Source organism: Siniperca chuatsi, linkage group LG16 (genome assembly GCF_020085105.1).
Source record: "Siniperca chuatsi isolate FFG_IHB_CAS linkage group LG16, ASM2008510v1, whole genome shotgun sequence".
Lineage (NCBI taxonomy): Eukaryota > Metazoa > Chordata > Actinopteri > Centrarchiformes > Sinipercidae > Siniperca > Siniperca chuatsi.
The window spans coordinates 15971096-15989877 of NC_058057.1; the positions used below are offsets into that span (position 1 = coordinate 15971096).

The following is an 18782-nucleotide window of genomic DNA, read 5'->3' on the forward strand; positions in this document are numbered from 1 at the left end:
TATTCAACACAAAATCATGAAGAGAAATCCCAGACAATTATTTTATCCTTTTTTATTAAACTGCATCAAAATATTTGTCAAATTACATAAATCGGATAATATTGAATGTGGATTATGTTTTGAAGTTGTCAGCCCACTGTTATGTTTTCAGATTAAGTTTGTTGATGAAGTTCTGGTGCAGCAGAGATAATGGAGTAAGGCCAATTCAACACCAATAGAAAACTGAAGGAGGAAAAAAAAAGATGTATGGATCTCGGTTGTTTTTTATTATAACCCAGGAAACTGCAATATGCAAAAAAAAAACAATTTGCGTTTACCTTTTCTTTTTGTCTTTTTTTCACACACTTGCCCACACATCCTTATTCAAATATCCAACAAACACACAAAATCTAGAGACATCACTGTCGACATTCTTCGCATAATTGTATCACTTTGTGTTCTAGATACAGGCATATTGGGGTTCAACTGTAAGGAAGCGTCTGTTCATCCAGACAGCCATCTTCTGCCTCTGGAGTCGATCCCATCTCTTTACCTTTTATTACCCACATTCCTCTGCTATTCTCTTTGGCTTTCTGTGTAAGCAGCTCCAGTGGCTTCCCACAAATATTCACTTACTGTCAATGAGGCAGGATCTTCCATCTACCTACCCCCTTTAACATCATGTATCCATTTCCTTTAATTCATGTTCTGTTGAGCAGGCTGTGGTCTCTGGGCCTTTGCAGACTATTGTAATCTGGAAAGGTTGTCTAATATCTGGCTGTGGGCCAAGCTCAGATAGGACCATGGTGACTGGGGTGATTGTGACTCAGAGGCTGACCTGCAGCCAGCAACACAGCCACTGTGAGGTAGAACACAGAGAGCCTCTGGAGGCAATTACTCTACACGGCTGAGGTCATTACAGGCCAGGAGGGGAAGAGCAGGAGGATAAGTAGGAGCAGGGATTTTAGCTTTGAAAAAGGTCAGGCCAGATAAGAGCGGGCTGTTGGGGAACAGCATGCTCTAGCAAGAATTTGTGTTCAGACCTAAAACTGTGTTACACAAACTTGTACATTTCCATTCAGAGGTCGTTCCAGCCAAGATAGCAGTTGTTTTTTTTCCTATTTGATTTCTATTAGTCTGGCATCCCTTAAGGCTTCCACTTTGTGTTCACCCAGCTTAGGGTGTAAGCACTGCTGGCATTGAGGACGTTCTTATGCAGAAAGAGGCGAGGTTTGGCTGGGTCACTGTGGACATGGAAGAGGCGGAAGTTAGCGTGTTCAAGTTCCTTGAGCAGGCTGAACCAGTATCGCACCACGGATGGGTCATCGCCGCCCACCTCAAAGCCCGCCCAGTGCAGGTGAAGCTCCAACAGCAGCTGGCCCACTGAGTCCAGAACTCCTTCCAGTACCAAATTCTCCAAAATCTTCCACTCTGCGCTCTCCATATCTGCCTTCAGTACATCCACCTAGAACAGGGGGGGAGTCACTTTAGATGTTTTTTTTTTTTCTTCTTCAGGTAATAGATGAGTTCTATTATAACACTGGAATGACACTAAACTGTGTGGAATTACTGAATGCAAAAGCTATTAAAAGATGAAAAGGAGTAAGTGAAGCTTGGCCTTTGTTCTTGCTTTAGTGATGTTGATGATGGATTGAGCAAGAGAGCAGCCTGACAAGGCTTGCTGTGCTGGAGCAGAGAGGAAATGCTTCATAAGATGAATGTTAATAGCACCCTTAGGTCATATTCATGTAAGGAGACTCATGCATGCCCAAAGTTTAATGCACATCCTCAGGAAATTGGGATTCCTCTTAAGTCTACTGATTTGCTAAAGATGTCCAGTATCTGACCTGTATGTGTTTAAAACTTTTGTTGGTGACAGTGCTTTTATTCCTTCTAGGCTCACCGATGTCTCTTAGTTAGCATTTTCTCAGCTAGTTTGTCATGTAGCCACTAAATTAGCAGTGATTAGACCTAAGGAGAGATTTAGGTTACAGGATTTATCAGAAAGTGTATTGTAGTGTCAATGATTATAACATTAAAGATAACACGAGATACTAGCTACAGGAAATTCCTAGTTCTCTGTGTGTGTTTTTTTTATTGTGTGAAGCATTCACATTTCTACAACTAAACTGAGAACATCATCTGGCGCTGTGACAAGTTAGATATTAGCCATGCGTGGCCATGAAATTCCTATGTGTAACACACTGAGTTTGTGTGCATTTGGATGTTATTTAGAGCAGCTCATATAGCTTCCTTCTGTCTGACTGACAGTCAGTTTTTTTGTGTTCTTTTTTTTTTGCTTTTCTGCCTCAATGATCTCTGATCCAATGCTGCCAATATCAACTCTCTCTGCAGGAGACGTTCCAAGACCTGACAAGACTCCTGTCTGGTGTGAGCAAAGTCCATATGGTGTTAAAATTTTGGAAAGATGACTTTTGCTACACTGCTGTGCAGCCACACTAAATGGTCCTTGACTATGCTGGAAGGAAATGAGATATGATTACAGTTTCCTATAGGAGAGCAAAGTAAGATGTTTTATGCCAAAAAATAAAGACATTTAGCTGAACTACATGGATCATTTTAAAGGAATAGTTCAACATTTTGAGCCAGCAGCCATTTAGCTTAGTTTAGCTTAAAGACTGGAAATGGGGAAAAGGCTAGTCTGCTAACAAAATCTGCCTACTAGCACCTCTAATGCTCACAAATCAACATGTCATAACTGGTTTGTTTTATCCATACAAAAAACTAAGTGTAACAACAACAATTGGCCATTTTTTGGGAGGTTATGTGCCAGACTATTTCTTGCCTGGGAGCAGTTGTCAGGCAACCAGCGGAGACTCCGGTAAGTTACTGCTCCTAGCCAAGAAATTGTGCACTTTAGAAGTGCTGGTAGGCAGATTATGTTACCTTTGGATCAAGCCAGGCTAACTGTTTCCGCCTGGTTCCAGTGTTTATGCTTCAGCTACATATTTACTTTACACACATAAGAGTGGCATCTACAGTATATTCTCATCTAACTCTTAGCAAGAAAGCAAATACAGGTATTTCCCAAAATGTGGAACTATTCCTTTAAGCAGGTTTCAAGGACAAGGTTTTTATTTTGATAAAGACACATGGGTGACGTATATATAGGTTTCTCTAGCAATAGGCTCCCATAGACAACACTGACTTGTCTTTGATTTAAGCTCATTTTGAACAAACCCTTTAAACCACTTTTGCAGCGTTTTAACGTCCAGATTGATTGTTATGCAGTCCAATATCAAAATTTAACTGCAAAAAGATGGCAGTCACTGTAATTGTCTTATAAAAATTAGGTAAGAACTCATGATAAATTAAAAAACAATCACAAACCAAATTGCACTACAATAATAGAGCTGATCAGCCCCACTGTATAGCCTTTGTAGAATATTTTATGTAAAATGTCTTTGCACTCCACAGAAATGCCTGCCCTCCACTGCTGAGAAATTGTCAGATTGCTACAAACAGTCTTTATACCCAATGGGCAAATATTTCCTCTGCTCCTAGAGACTCATACAGTATGTGATCAAAATGCACATGGTAATTATTTCCGTAATGCATCCTCAGGATTAGGCAGCACATTGAGAAAAACTTTAGTTTAGAGACGCTTTTGATGAAAAGTTGTAAAAGTCTTTGTAAACAAACAAGTTTGCTGATTTGAGAAAATAACTTTAAATGGAAGTTTACACTTTGGCTTGTTAATTGGCCTGAAATGTGTTTATTTCATGGTGGGTAAATCCTAGCTATTAACAAGACTTTTATTTACGTTCTCCTTTTGTTCCACACTATTGGTCTTGTCAGAATAATTCAACTGTTTTTGCTTGCAAACCAGAGAGCCAAACATCACAGCTTATCTGACCTTTATTATTATATGTTTCATATGCTTTAATTAGTGAGCCTGCCACTAGAGAGCAGATCACAATTAAAGATATTTAATTACACGAGAGGTTTGCTGATTCTGTGCTTTTGGGGGCACTTCAACAACTGCTTTGCGATCAGGGCAGAGCCTCCCAAAGACCTCTTGACAGACACACAATCAGAGCCATCTTGATATTCACCTGTGTATTCAGCCTTATTATTCCAGATAGATAAGATAATTGTGCTTACTTCCAGTGCAGCTCAATCTAGCTACAGCCTCACATATAGACATTTTCACCACCTTCTTAGCTAAAATTGTAAGACTAAAAAACAAACAAAAACTAGCGTGTCACACAGTTATTTAGGCAGGCTAGCGATGTGGTATAGACTGAAATATCTTAACAACTTTTGGAAGGATTGCCATGAAGGTTTGTACATGTATTCAGGGTCTCCAGAGGATAAAGCCTACTAACTTTGGTTATCACCTGATCTAGTGGCACCAGCAGGTCAACATTTTTTCCAGTTTCCTACTGACTTTAGTGACCCACTGACATTTCCTCTACCCCGCCACCAGCAGTTTGACATTTGTGGTTTTGAGTGAAATGTCTCAACAATTATTTGGTTGACATGAAATTTGGTACAGATGTTCATGTTTCCCTCAGGATGAATTGTGATAACTTTGGTGATCCCTTAACTTTTCAACTAGTGCCATCATCAGGTCAAAAATGATAATTTGTCCAATACTTTAGTTTATGACCAAATACCTGCAAAACTGCCATTCCCATCTGCCTCAGCTATACTTTGTGTTAGTGCTAATTAGCAAATGTTAGCATTCTAACATGCTAAACTAAGATGGTAAACATGGTAAACGTTATACCTGCTAAACATTAGCGTGTTAGCATTTTCACTGTGAGCATACTAGCATGCTGATGTTAGCATTAAGCTCAAAGTACTGCTGTGCCGAATTACAGTCACACAAAGGTGCTGGAGTGGCTGTAGACTTCTAGTTAGTTATCCAATAACAACCCTCATCCATTAGTGTCAGATGATTGGCTACATCAAGGAAACAGACAAAGGGGTCTCCTATGTAGAAATCCAAAGATTGGGTTACCACAGCAATATGGATGCAGATGAGTGCAGGATTGGGCCCCTCACTCAGAAAGAAGAAGAAACTGTTCTGCTGCTGCTGCTTGCTCCTCTGGCATACTATGTACTCACATTAAAACCTCATTACAAGGATACGTGCATGGCTCTGCATTTAAAACAGGTGGATACTGTCATCTATGAAACAGTATGGGAAACAAACCCACCCACACAAACACATACACACGCCTACAGTTATTGGTCCGTATCTTTTCACACACTGTCAACATCTTCCTATCTTTCTCTTGTATGAGCCAGTCTGCTTTGCTTTTGGCTCCAGAAAAGGAATTATCAACTCAACTTAACTTTAGCGAAGGCAACACATCTTTGAGCAGCATGTAGGCATTCTGCTCCAGAAGATGATTTAAATCTGCTTTGATTTAACTGTTCATATATGGACAGGTTGGAAAAAAAGATAAATTAATTAAGTTTAGCTAATTTATCTGAAGCAAATCAAAACAAAAATTAAAAGCCCTCCTAGCAACCCCTTAGTAGCCACAATGTACCCCACAAAAAAGTAAAGTACTAGATTGAACAAACAAATTAACAACTCTTCTATTTCTAGAGGCTTAAAAGTAGTGGGGCTAAAATATAGAGTATGTCCCAAGAGTGGCACCAGACAAAGGACATGGACATGGGTGAAAATAAAAAGCCTCATTTATCCTCATGGGAGCAGGAATGTATTCAGCAAATTTCATGGCAAACTGTCTCTGAAATGAGGAGATATCCTGTATGTCAAGCAGACCTCTGACCTGAGATTGGTGTCAATGGAAACTCATGGAGCCCTACTGTGGAAAGAGTTCATCATCTGGGGAGCATGAATGTGTTCAATTTCGTGACAGTCTTCCCATTAGATTTTGATGTGTCACAGGTCACCAAAAACATTGGGATCCAACCTCTGGGGACAATAAATATCCACAATGAATTTAAAGCCCCCATGTGTAGGATTTTAGAATTTCTGACTGGTGACTCCAAGTGGGAGCATCAACAAAGGAAGACAGCAGGGCGCACTGATATCCCAAACAACAGCACATAAACTGCATCGGTTTTCACTAGAATTGACTCCTTTTTTTACACACCATTTTTATGCCATCATAATATTCTGATAGATACTATAATGTCAAAAAGAGGGGCTTTCATGGAATCTAGCCGTTCATTTAGCAGACTACGAACATGCTGTCTGTAATCCATATGTATCTGTAACTACTAAAGTTTCCTTCTCATTGGCATGAGAAGAGAAAAGAGCCTGACTGTCATTCGGCTGTGATTTGATTCCTTATGTAAGAAAAGCTTGGCTTCTTTGACCTTGAATTATCATCCAGCCTTTTCCTAAACAGGCATGTTCACTGAATCTATAACTGTGATTTTATTAGTATGCATGCTGTCAGTGGGCTTGGTGTGTGCGTATATGATTGATCTTGTATGCAGATCCCTATCTGATGAGGTGGAATTTAATCTCTGGGGGGCTTTGAAGAGGTAACATTCAGCATGATAATATTTAAAGGAGGAAAACAAAACTATAGATGGGAGTTTATCTACCTGGAGCCTGAGACAGACAACAGAGGAATGAATCATGATGAGCTGTATTATGTTGGGGTGCACAGGAAGGGGCCTGTGTTTGCATGCATGCAGCATATAAGTGAATCCTCTAGCTGACACAGAAAGAACAATCACTTTCATACGGTTCCAGGTGATTTTATGATGGCAGAATCCTTCACAAATTTATATTATAACCAGAGACCATGTCGTATATAATCCCCTCTTACCTGTCTGTGTCCAAAGTCATTAAGGATAGTGGCCAGTTTCTTGGTGTTGGCGTACTGACGCTGGGCGACAATGGCCGGGTTGGGATCCCTCCAGTCTACAGAGAGCCGATGAAGCCACATTTCAGCCTGCTGCAGGTGAGGCTGCTTCAGACTGGGATCAAAGCAGTGGACCTCACATCCTGCCCTTGTGAGAGAAAGTTCCAGGGACCGATCATCCACACCCAACCTGCAACCCACACAACACCAGACAGTCAGGTTGAGTATGTCAGAGATAAGGCTGGGTATTGAACCTCAATACTTTCTTGGTACAAGCCAAAATATGTACATAGTATATAGTGCTGACAACTGTAATGAAAGCTGGCATTGAATGTCTGTCCAGATAAGTAATCTTGTTTACATTATAGTTTATTTAGACAAAGTTCTTGTACATCAGCTTGTCTTTACACTACATTTAATAATAATTAATTTGAGAACTTTGTTTTTTAAATAAACAAGAGTCTACAGCCATGCTAGAGGCTGTACTTAGGCACAGCAATGCTTTGACCTAAATGCTAACACTAGTATGGCAACATGCTCACAATGGCAGTGCTAAGATGCTGGTGTTTAGCAGGTATAATGGTTACCATGTTTACCAGCTTCATTTAGCATGTTTCTTTATTTAGCATTAAACACAAAGTACAGCTGAGGCTGATGGGAATGCCATTAGTTTTCCAGGTATTTGGTCATAAACCAAATACTGGACAAAAATTTTGACCTCATGGTGGCGCTAGATGAAAAATTAAGGGATTACCAAAGTTATTACAATTCACCCTGAGAGGGGCATTAATGTCTGTACCATATTTCATGGCAATCCATCTAATAGTTTTGGAAACATTCCACTCAAAAACGACAGACAAAAATGTCAACCTCATGGTGGCACTAGAAGAAAAGTCAGGGGATCACCAAATTCATTAGGATTCATCCTTTGGGGACCAACAATGCCTGTACAAAATGTTATGACAATCAATTTAGTAGATGTAGAGATATTTCACTTCATGAGTGAAAACTTTGACCTACTGGTCATGCTAGCTAAAAAGACAGGGAACATCAAAGTCATGAACATTCATCCTCTGGGCACCATAATATCTGAACCATATTTTATGACAATCCATCCACTAGATATTGAGATATTTGAGTCTGGAACAAAGTGGTTGACCAACTGACAGACTGACATACAGCCATCCACTTTCCCGTCAGTCTATCACTTGATATCACCGAGGCAAAAAACTGGATGAGAGCTTCCTGTTTTATTCCAATACATGTATTGTTATACTGTATGTGTAAAGAGAAAACATTTGCCAACTACCCAAAGATCTTCTTTGTGACATGAAGCAACAGGGGACACAAGTGGTCTTAATGTTGAGGCACATCAGCACAAGTTATCACAAATCTCTTATAATATTCTCATAATAACATTTCACACAGATACCGATGAGCTACATATCAAACACCACACAGTCACTGTGATCCTGACTAGACCTGCCCACTTAAAAGCCAAAAAATCAATAATAAAACAACCAAAAGGAGAATAGAAGGTTTTTTGCCAGGATGTCTCTTTTGTTTCATGGTACTCTTTTGCTCTCCTCCTCTACCTTTCCTTCTCCAGTGATCTGCTTCTTTATTACGAAATATGACGTGTAAATCTAAGTAGTCAGACACATTTGCCAGTATTTCTCTCTTTTCATTCTTCTCCCTCACTTTCCCACTCCCTTTCTCACTGCTATTCTCTCTTTATCCCACCCCTCCCTTCTCTAATTCTGCAATTTTCTCCTTTTCTTCCTTTCTCAGTCACTGTCTGTGCATTCCCTCGTGTCTAGTTTGTGCTGCGGCTGTATTTTGTAATTGCGGCAGAGGGACTACATTTCACAGTACACGTCTTTTACAGATGAGGCATGGGGTCCCAGAACGCATCTCACTTACAGGGAGATGAGAGATGAGTATATGGGAGAGATGCAACTAGATGCCTCTTTTTACTGCACTAAATATTTCAAATATTTTATTGAGAGTTTCCCATTCTCTGGAGGGGGACTCACAGTGCATCAGAAGCTCTTCTGGATGACCGTGCTGATAAAGGAGGGTCTCTCCTAGCTGTAATATCGTTTCTCATGAGACTACAGAGTGCAGGAGCGATAACACTCTGTTGACTATAATGTCATGGCAACCAGATGTGAAGATGTGATGGTGTGTGATGGATCACAAACAACTAGTGGATTGTAAATCTGATAAACAGAACCTTTAGTTCGCTTGTCCTCGCACTGAACTATTATGTCAACAGCCTGTCTGGATGTTGTGAACCTCAGAAGCTGGTTCACAAACGCTGGGTGGGCAGGGAAACTATCTGCTGTCTGTCTCTTTCCCTTTCAAATTCTCCTCTCTACCTTTGCCCTCTTATTTTTATTCCTTTGTTTCAAATACCATGGTTTTCTCAAAATATTTCTGTCTCCATGACTGTCTGTCTCTCCTACATCCATCCTCGCTCTCTCTCTTTCTACTTACTGTGCTCCTATTCCCCTTCCTTCATCACACATTGCAGCACATTAACATATGCATGAACAATGAGTGATGAAGTGCAGATATTTTTAATTCCCTAACTGTGCTTTATATAAATGCTCTAAATGTGAACACATGCTGCATGGCCTACAGTCTGCAAGTAAAGTTGTCATGAGTGGACCACTTTCAGATTCAAGGACTCTTCTTGTGTAAGTTCAAGATAGAGACATTTTGACATGTCATAGTAGGAAAAGCACAGGTGTTACTAATAACATTAATAATGGCTCCGTTCTATTCAAGTGTCCCAGTAAGCCATGACAGTGAGCCAGCATGCACAATACCCAGACCATGAAACGGAAGTAGCTAAATGGAATTCAGCCATCACTAATTTCATTATTTACACATGTGCTTTTGCTACTGTTACAAATCAAAATGTCTTCTGTGAAAAAGGCCTGTACCAGGGCCTTGGAACTGGCTCACATAAATGGAATTATTAATGTTATTACAGTAATTACACCTGTGCTTTTCCTGCAATCACGTCAGAATGTCTCCACAAGGTCATCATAAAACATAAATTATGTTTGTATTTTAGTGCAGTATAAAATAGTTGCTGCATATGGTCTGCTGTTTAACATATTTCGACACTGTTCAAGCTTTTTAGAAGCTTTTGTTTTTGTTAAAGCAGCTAAATGTGTGTTTGCATTTTCTGGATCCTCTAGTGTTGTGTTGGAGGACCAAAGAGAACAAAGGGGCAGCGAGTGGAGCCATTATTGCCAGTAGCTATACTGTGAATATTCCTGTTGTTGCTGGAGCATCACACATGCCCATGCTTATGATTAACGTGCAGCAGCAAAGAGTGAATGTGCAAGTTTCAGTCCCTGTTTTGATTGGCCAGAATGTGGGCTATTTCTTTTTTATCATAATGGATGATTCATCCTCTCAGACAATCTTTGATTACAGTAAGCATCCATACTGTTACTGCATCAGGAGAAAAAAATATGTATGATCAAAAAGACAGACTCAGAGATTGAAATCATTATAAGAGGAGGAAGATGGAGGTGGATGAGAGAAGTAAGTTCGAGTACTAAAGGTGAAAGGGTAATTAGTTTTTCATGTGGAAAAACATCCCGCCACCCCCCAACACCACACCCCCCATCCACCACCATGTGACAGACCAATCAGAGAACAGCTGCTCATCCTGCCCAGGCACGGCCTTCCACGGCTCGTTAAACAGCATGCAAATGAGGCGTATCAACCGTACACACACGCACAAAAACACACAAAAATATTCACACACAAGTGTACACACACACAAATATATGTACTCTGCGTTGCACTGCATTTAACAGTGTACACACATGCACACTTAATAGTATTTGACATTTCTATTAAAGCCAGTGTTATTTGCAGCAGTGGACTGTATGTGAGGGTTTTGCGAGTCTCCTGTACAGCAGAGCAGAAGTCCCCTGAGAAAAGGATACTCAGCATACCTGGCATAGATTCAAGAGTATGACCAAGAAGTCTGTGTGGGTGTGTGTGTACTATGAATCTAGGTCAGATAGAGGACACAGGGAGGAGAAGATCACTTGGCGTATCGAGAAAAGTGGAACTTAAGAGAGCAGTTTGACTTGTTTAACTGTTATAATGGACTTTTCTTATGTTACTCTTGAAGTTTCTATTTTTAATAGAATATTTTTTAGGTCGACTCACTGTTATTGCATTAGCCAGAGTTGAGAGGCGACTTAGCGTAAATTGAATTCATTTCAGAGGTCTTAAGGGATCAGTTAGATAGAAGGAAAAATGTTAATGCAGCTTTCATGACTTGAAAAATCAGAGCTGTGAGTCACATTTTCCCGAACTGATATTCAGGTCAAATTCTAACATTTTTGCATAAATCACTGAGAGGACGCAGCCTGTCTGCATGAGTGACTTCCCATCAGTCAACCAGAGGATATCAGATATGTTTTTCTCCAATCTCTCCGTTTGACCCCTGACCACTTCTCCATAGAGAAGCAGGAAGCCAGAAACAATGCTAACCCACCCACCCACCAATCAGTATCTGTACCCTGCCTGCCTTGATGCCCACACACCTGTGCTGTCTCTCAACAGTCAAATTAATAAGCTCCCTCTCTCCTGCAGAAAAATCCCTTCAGATCTCTGCAGCACCTCAGCACAGCAGACGCCCAGCGGGGCAGAAACTGGGCCGAGCTGATCCATGACATAAAGCCAACTGGGAGTGATTGACTCTCCAATCTTAAGAAGGTCAAATACCTTGGTGGCCTAGCTGACTCGATTCAAGATTACTTGCCACTCAAGGAGAGGAAGCAGAGGTGGAGTGGATTTGACGTTCCGGGTGAATGTTGGAGGTACAGTAAAGGCAGAGAGAGGATTATCTTTACTCTTGTTACAGTGTTACTCAACAAATTAAAAAGAATTGTCCAGAATACCTGGCTAATCACACAAAGAAAAAGAAACCTAACTGTTACTTGGCCCAAAAACGTCAGCTGAATATTTCAACTTTGTCAGAGAAAGACAGATCCTGAATAAATATAGGCTCTGTGACCAATTAGTCATTGAAATGGGAAGACATAAAAAGACAAGGCTAACAGGGGACGTAGACACAGAGATACTCTTCCTCCTCTATTGTGTGAAAAGTAGCCTTCATTCTTTGATGAAATAGTGAGAGAAAAACCTGAATTTCTCCTCTTAGAAAAAAAATCTAGATTGTCATGGGTGAAACGACAACAGCAGCAATTATTATTAGATATATCACAGCAAGTCACAGAACCAGATGCTCTGAATAACTGTCGCATCTGCAGCATATAAGTAACTGATTTTCTGAAAATTAATGTTGTGAACAATCCTGTTGCTCTACAGATGCTGTAGATGACAGCTTGTCTCAAAGTTATTGTACAGACTGTAAAAGTTTTTAAAGTGATTACAATTAGGATTAGATTTAGATTTAAGTTTAGATTTGGTAAAATAAAGGTCAATGTTTGACATGTGGTGGTGAGGGTAAAGATTCAAGTTAGGGAATTAATGTATTCAGTGGAAGGCGTAAGTGAGAGTTTCTCTGCGCGCACCCAAAAGAGTAAACTCTGCAGTGTTTGCTTTGTATTCTGTGGGTCAGGCTGTACTTGGGGTCCAGACACGCAACCCAGGCACCTTTGGTCTCCTCCTGAGCAGCTTCCTCACTGGCCAACGATGCACACGACACCTGCACACATAAAAACATGCACATAGTAAAAATATATTACTAAGCAAATGTAAGTATCTGTAAACTATGTGAATATTCTACAGTACAGTGAACACTCAAATCCACATATTTGGCATGTATGAGTCCTTTACTGTATGTATATATGATTTGTAACTCCATATGTTGTACTTCAGAGTGTATATTAAGTTGAACCAGGCATGAACAGGACAGCAGAGTGTGTGTTCTTAAGCTTTAGACAAATTTTGCTCTGGTTAGTTGTCTATTAAGTGTGTGTGTGTGTGAGTACATTTGTCTTCAACAGCATTAGTCTAACCAGGTATGGAATGGATGGATTTAGTCTCATAGGAGTTTAAACAATGACACCAGCATTTAAAAGTCAGCAGCTGCAACTTGGCTGACATTTTCTGAACTGTCCTGATGTGATGAACAACTTTTTCTCAAAATATATTTACACAAATGCTATAAATCACTGGAAACTGCTACTGAACTTGACCCTGGGCTAGTGTGTGTTTGGGCCTCAGTGTTGAATGTATGTTTACTATTCATCATGATGCACAGCTGGGGCCGATGCATCAGCAGCACTGCCAAGTCTCTCAACAGTAGAGTGAGAGAACAGAGGAATAAAAGAAAGATGATAAAAACAAGGAGGAGATTGAAGTATTACTTCTTTACATACTCTATATGCTGAAAAATCCATACTGTGAGTGCAGATTGGTAGTTTATTGTGGAGTTTGTCTCATGGGTATTGAAGATGCCTTTCTCGCAAAACTACTGTTAATTGAGAAAGTGGCTACAATGCGTTAATGTCCCTTAATCCTAACAAATCTTCAATAAAAATCCTTTTAAAATGCTGTACAATAACCTAAGTATCACCCTGAATTTTTCATTAGTTTCAATGCACAACTCAGCTCCTACTCACCCACAACCTGCAACATGTTTAGTGTTTATGTCAGTTTCCCCGTTCATATAAAGCATGTCTGCATAAACTATGTACATACACACAGTAAACACATTTATACATATAAGTGTGTTGGTTTTGTGTCGTACATCTGCAGTTTTACAAGTGACTAAGCTTTAGCGCAGGAGCTGCTGCTTAAATGTTTGCTGTCTGGTTTCTTTAAGCTCCGTCTGCTGCAGAGATTCCGTTTGCAGAAGAAGGAACAATATTGGTTCAGACATGATGATATGAAACATAAATCTGTGGATCTACTGTACACCATTCAAGTGTAAACAAGATAGCATGTGTGTGTATGTGTGTTCTTGTATTGTCCACTGTGTATTATCTAGTCTAAAACTTAATTTAAAAGTGAATTTAAATGAAATCTGAGGAAAATGTTTTACTACCATGTAAATGTGAAATAAAAGCAATGAAAAATGGAGAAATTATAAGTGCTTTCCAAAAGTATTCTGTTGTCAGGGAACGATTCCCTTGTGAAGTGAATTAGATTTTCACAGCTTCAAAAGAACATCTTAGGCATGGTTTCCTTGCCGTGGCCTTTTAAATACACCATCCATCCATCCATTTTGATTCCTCCTGATCAGATGCCCGAACCACCAACTGGCTACTTTTGACGTGAAGGAGCAGCGGCTGTTCTCCGAGATGTCTGAGCTCTTTACCATGATGTTTGTTATGACCAGTCCATGACTAGCACAGAAGTCCAATAATAAAGCACCACTCAGGTTTAGATTGGGCAGGCCATTCCTCCAAATCATCCCCCTCCAGGTTTCTCCATTGTTGCCCACATGAGCGTTAGAGTCCTTAGGTGGTATCCTTTCCAGGACCCCACTATAAGAAGGCTGGACACTCCGAACTGCCCCCCGGCACATAAGCACAAACAACAGTCAGAGCCTTCCTCTCATCGACTCAGAGAACTCCAATACAGTGGCGCTCAGCCGGGCGTTCGTGAGTATCCTCACATCAACCTGACGCTTCTTACCCTGGAAAACTCTCTAGGAGTTTGGTTCTAGACCTGCTATGTGTAGAGGTGAGCCTAACTATATCTAGTTGGCACCGCTCCATCTCCTGCACTAGATTCAGTTCCTTCTCCGCCAGAGAGGTGACGTTAGACGTTCCTAGAACCGCTCTGCCATGCCAGGGGTCAGTACGCCTAGGTCCCTGCCTGACAATGCACCTGATCCCAATGCCTATACCTGCAGGTGGTGGGTCCACAGGGCAGCAGCTCAATGTAGTTCTTTCGGGCTGTGCCGAACCGTGCCCCATGGGTCAAGGCACGGCCACCAGAACCTCACCTGCGAGCTTCCTTCCCAGGTCAGGCTCCAGGAAGGGGCCCCAGTTTCCCTGTTCCGGGTGAAGTAATGCAGCTCCTTCTTGGCCAATTCATGTGGGGTCTGTGAATTGCTCTTAGTCTGGCCCCTCCCTGGGACCAATTACCTTGGGAGACTTTACCAGGAACTATTGCCCCTGGCAACACAGCTCCCAGGGTCATAGGGACGCGCAAACCCCTCCACCACGATGGTGAATAAACTTTTCAATAAACGTCTCCCTCTAATCAGAATGTGACAGGTCAGGCAGGAAGGGATCAGCTGAGTCAAGTACATGAAGGAGGAATAAAAGTCACCCGACATGTCTTGTTGAGCACAAGAATTGTTTTGTACATGTGGGTGGCGCAATAATCTATTTAAATGAATATTGAACACCTTCATTGTGCCGGTCATTGTTAATGTGTTCCAGCTGAAAGCATTCATCTACATACAATGAGCAATGAAATGCAAAATCACTCACTGATTATTTTGCCATTTCACATCTGCAGACTTATCAGTGACATTGAACTGCTGACTGCTGCACACTGTTTCACTGAATAATGAGCTGTAAAAATTGACTTGAAAGAATGTTTTCATTGAGCATACATTATAATGAATGAAAAGTAACTACTCATTGTTGTTAAGCTAATCAGAAAGAAATGATCCTACAGTACATTTCATGCTGTTGTACTTTTATAGAAACACTTCCTCTTATCTGTGTGTGTGCTGGTGCATGGATGCATGCAAGATACACTGACTGCTATTGATTGGACAGTTGTGTCGCAGGCCATCCCTCTGAGTAACAGCTCCACCAGGCACTGTGTCAGTCAGCATTACAAGTGAGGATGCTGCTATGCGCCCTCCAACTCCCTCCACCCTCGCCTGTCACTGTGTATGATGGACAGTTCCCTTCAAAAGCTTCCCACAAACACACACTTACGCACACTCTTAAACAATCCCTTTCACTCTGTTCTTGTCCTTGTCTCTTCCTTTCACACACGCAAATATACACAAGTGGCTGCACACATGTGCACACACACACACACACACACATCCTGGGGCTAATTCATGATGAGCTGAATGTCTGCTTTGTGAAAGATATAGAACGAGTGCTTAGTCATTTGGAGTGGGGTACTCTGTGTTCTCACTATATTGTGTGAGGGAGAAAGATAAGTTGCTGATTTATCCCCAAGCCAATTTCATTACAATAAAAACCTCAGCACATGTAATCCAAAAATGTCCATCTATGTTTTGGACAGTGAAAATTAAACTGTGTTTTTGCATTACCTTCACAATAGGGACAAGGGCACAGAATTTCAGGATTTCTCAATAAAATCCCTCGATATTTCTCAAAATATGATACTGAACATCTTAATCTTAAACATCTGACATAAACCAACAAACAAACCACAACACCTCATTGATTAAGTATGAATAGAGGGGCTGTGTGTTCCATCTGTATGGTAATCAATAGAGTAGTGAATTATGTGTGTGCTGTTGAACAAGACAAATACTATCTGGCTGAGCTGAATGTGAAAGAGGTGCCAGTGTAGCTCAGTCATGGGCTGATAGATACAGGCTCGCTCTGATATACATAACAAAGACCTGTCAAAATAATGCACTTCCTGGCCTTCAATAGCAACAACTACTCCAATTATCTGTCAACAAACTACCGTCTTAATGCTACATTTATGCATCTGGTTACCATGTTTAGTTAATCTTTAGTTAAAACAGTAGATGCAAGTTTAAGATGTTGTGTTCCCTGATGGGACATAGCTTGCAGCCAAGCATCAAGTACAGCCAATACCACAAATAAAAAATACAGAAAAACATAAAAGATATCACATTAATGGTGGAACAATGTAAAAACTGAGCAACCAGGGACTTGTAGGCCAAGAATCAAGGTTTTATGATTAACTGAATTTTTAGCTCTACAAATAATGCTTTTTGTACCCTGTGAAGACATGTTTTGGAGTTGGCCAGTTTGTGTACTCAAAAATTGTATCTCATTTTCTTATGGAAATGGAAATGTAATGTTTATATCTGATGTTGTATGGTAGAATTATAGTTGCTATTGCCTATTATTGTGTACTTTTTGAAGTGCATTTGTTTAGGGGAAAGTGAACCTGTTGGATTTTACGCTAATCAGCACCTGATTATTTAAAGGCACACCTGATGGCAATCAAGCACAAAGCGAATCTGATGAAGATCATGTGAAACGCGTAGTTCGCTCCTTTTTGTTTTTAATGTAATCTGTTAATGAAATAGTGCCAATCCTAGTATCCTGGTGCACGCTGGAATATTTATTTTTTGGTTAGACCTAGTATGTTTTGCTCTGCACCAACTGGCACCCAGGAGAGAAGCACTGCTGTGCACGGGGGATCTTCTGCTCTATGTTCAGATTCCCCTCACATAAAGTCAGCAGAGTAAATTGTGCCAAGAACCTAACAATCTTGTTTTCTGTTTCACGCTTTCATAATACTGTTGCATCTTCATATCTACTCTGCAAATCTTCCATATCAGATTGTACTGTACTCATTCGTTGTACTGTATTTGGACAGTCAGCATTCTCTTTTAAACGCTCACCAGATGAAACAGAGTTGGAGTTATATCAGAAACTCTAAAGCAATAGTTCAGCATTTTGTGAAATAAGCTTATTTGCCTTCTTGTTGAGATTTAGATGAGAAGATTGATATCACTTTAATGTCTGTCTGTAAAATATGTGAGCCAGGAGGTGATTAGCTTAGCTTAGTATAAAAAACGGAAACAGCTAGACTGACTCACATAATAGGTCTGCCAGCATCTCTAAAGTTTACTAGTTAACACTTTGTATCTCGTTTGCTTAATATGTACACATACAGACATAAAAATGACAAGTGGCAGTTTTGAGAAATAGTTACTACACGTAAAAGCAGAAAAATGCCCCATGTAAATGTTATACTATTATATTTATATTACCTATATTATTGGATTATTAGATTATCGTTACTGATGCGCTAATGTTGGTAGTACAAGTACCTCAAATCTATACCTTTGTACAGTATTTGAGGAAATGCATTTACTTTAAATATTGTACATGGTCCCTTACAAATACATAAAATAAATCAATAATAAAAATAAATAAATCTTTACTTTAAATACCAGTAAGAATTCAAACACTAACTTGTGGTGTTGTGATGTAGTTGAGGAACCTTTTAGCTTCATCCTCCAGAGAATGAGTCTCACTGGCCCAGGGCTCCAAGTCTATATGCCACCTAGGAGTCTGTTGTGGGACACACACACACACAGACACACACAATCATTAACAATGAAAAGAACATGAAAACTGACAATTAATTAACATCAAAGTAGGCCACTCAAAAGAAATCCAGTGCAAGGACAACAACAAAGGGAGCTTTATTCTTTCAGGTATTATAACCCACTTGTGTATAGCCACTGATGGAAATGGAACTAGGTCACAATGTGCTCAGTGAAGGATTTTCCCCCCACCTGTGTGTTAGTGACAAATAAACTGCTAAAGTTAATTTCTATTGTTATTTTAGTAAAATGGTTTCTGCTATTTATTCTTATGCATTCTGCGCTGCAAGGTACAGATGAAAAATCTACTGTAGAAAGTCCAGCTGTGTCTGACAGTGGAAAAATAAGACCTCAGACTTCACCATCAGCAGCATAGTGCTGCTGTGTGATCACATTCCTGAAACCTGGCAGAGCTTTGTTTCATAGCCTGCTTCATTTCTACAGGAATGCGTCTGCTTATGATTAGAGGAGAGGCAGTGAGATGGAGAGTGAACAGAAGAGAAAAGAAAAAGAGGGACAGAGCTGCAATGATGCATTTCCTGGTTGCACAATCATTTCTTGGGTCAAACACCATGGCCAAGTGTTCATTAGCAGCTCTGGTATAAGTTATCCTGGGTGATTTCGCAAGAGAGCCCTTCCCTGCCCGGGACGCTCCAGCCTTCATCAGTGTTTTATGGGCTCTGCAGTTTTCCATGGTTATGCACAGATCATGT

General features: G+C 40.4%; 1 protein-coding gene across 1 annotated transcript in view; it reads right to left on the reverse strand.

Moving 5' to 3' along the window:
- Positions 1-37: 37 nt before the first annotated feature.
- mettl24 (methyltransferase like 24) overlaps positions 38-18782 on the reverse strand; it is a 38856-nt gene continuing 20111 nt past the window's right edge. Inside the window, exons 2-5 of the mRNA XM_044168409.1 lie at positions 17936-18034; positions 12377-12510; positions 6765-6990; positions 38-1444 (exon numbers count right to left, since the gene is read on the reverse strand). Coding sequence (XP_044024344.1) covers positions 1127-1444; positions 6765-6990; positions 12377-12510; positions 17936-18034 — 777 coding nt within the window. The 3' untranslated portion in view covers positions 38-1126. The remainder of the gene's footprint in view (positions 1445-6764; positions 6991-12376; positions 12511-17935; positions 18035-18782) is intronic.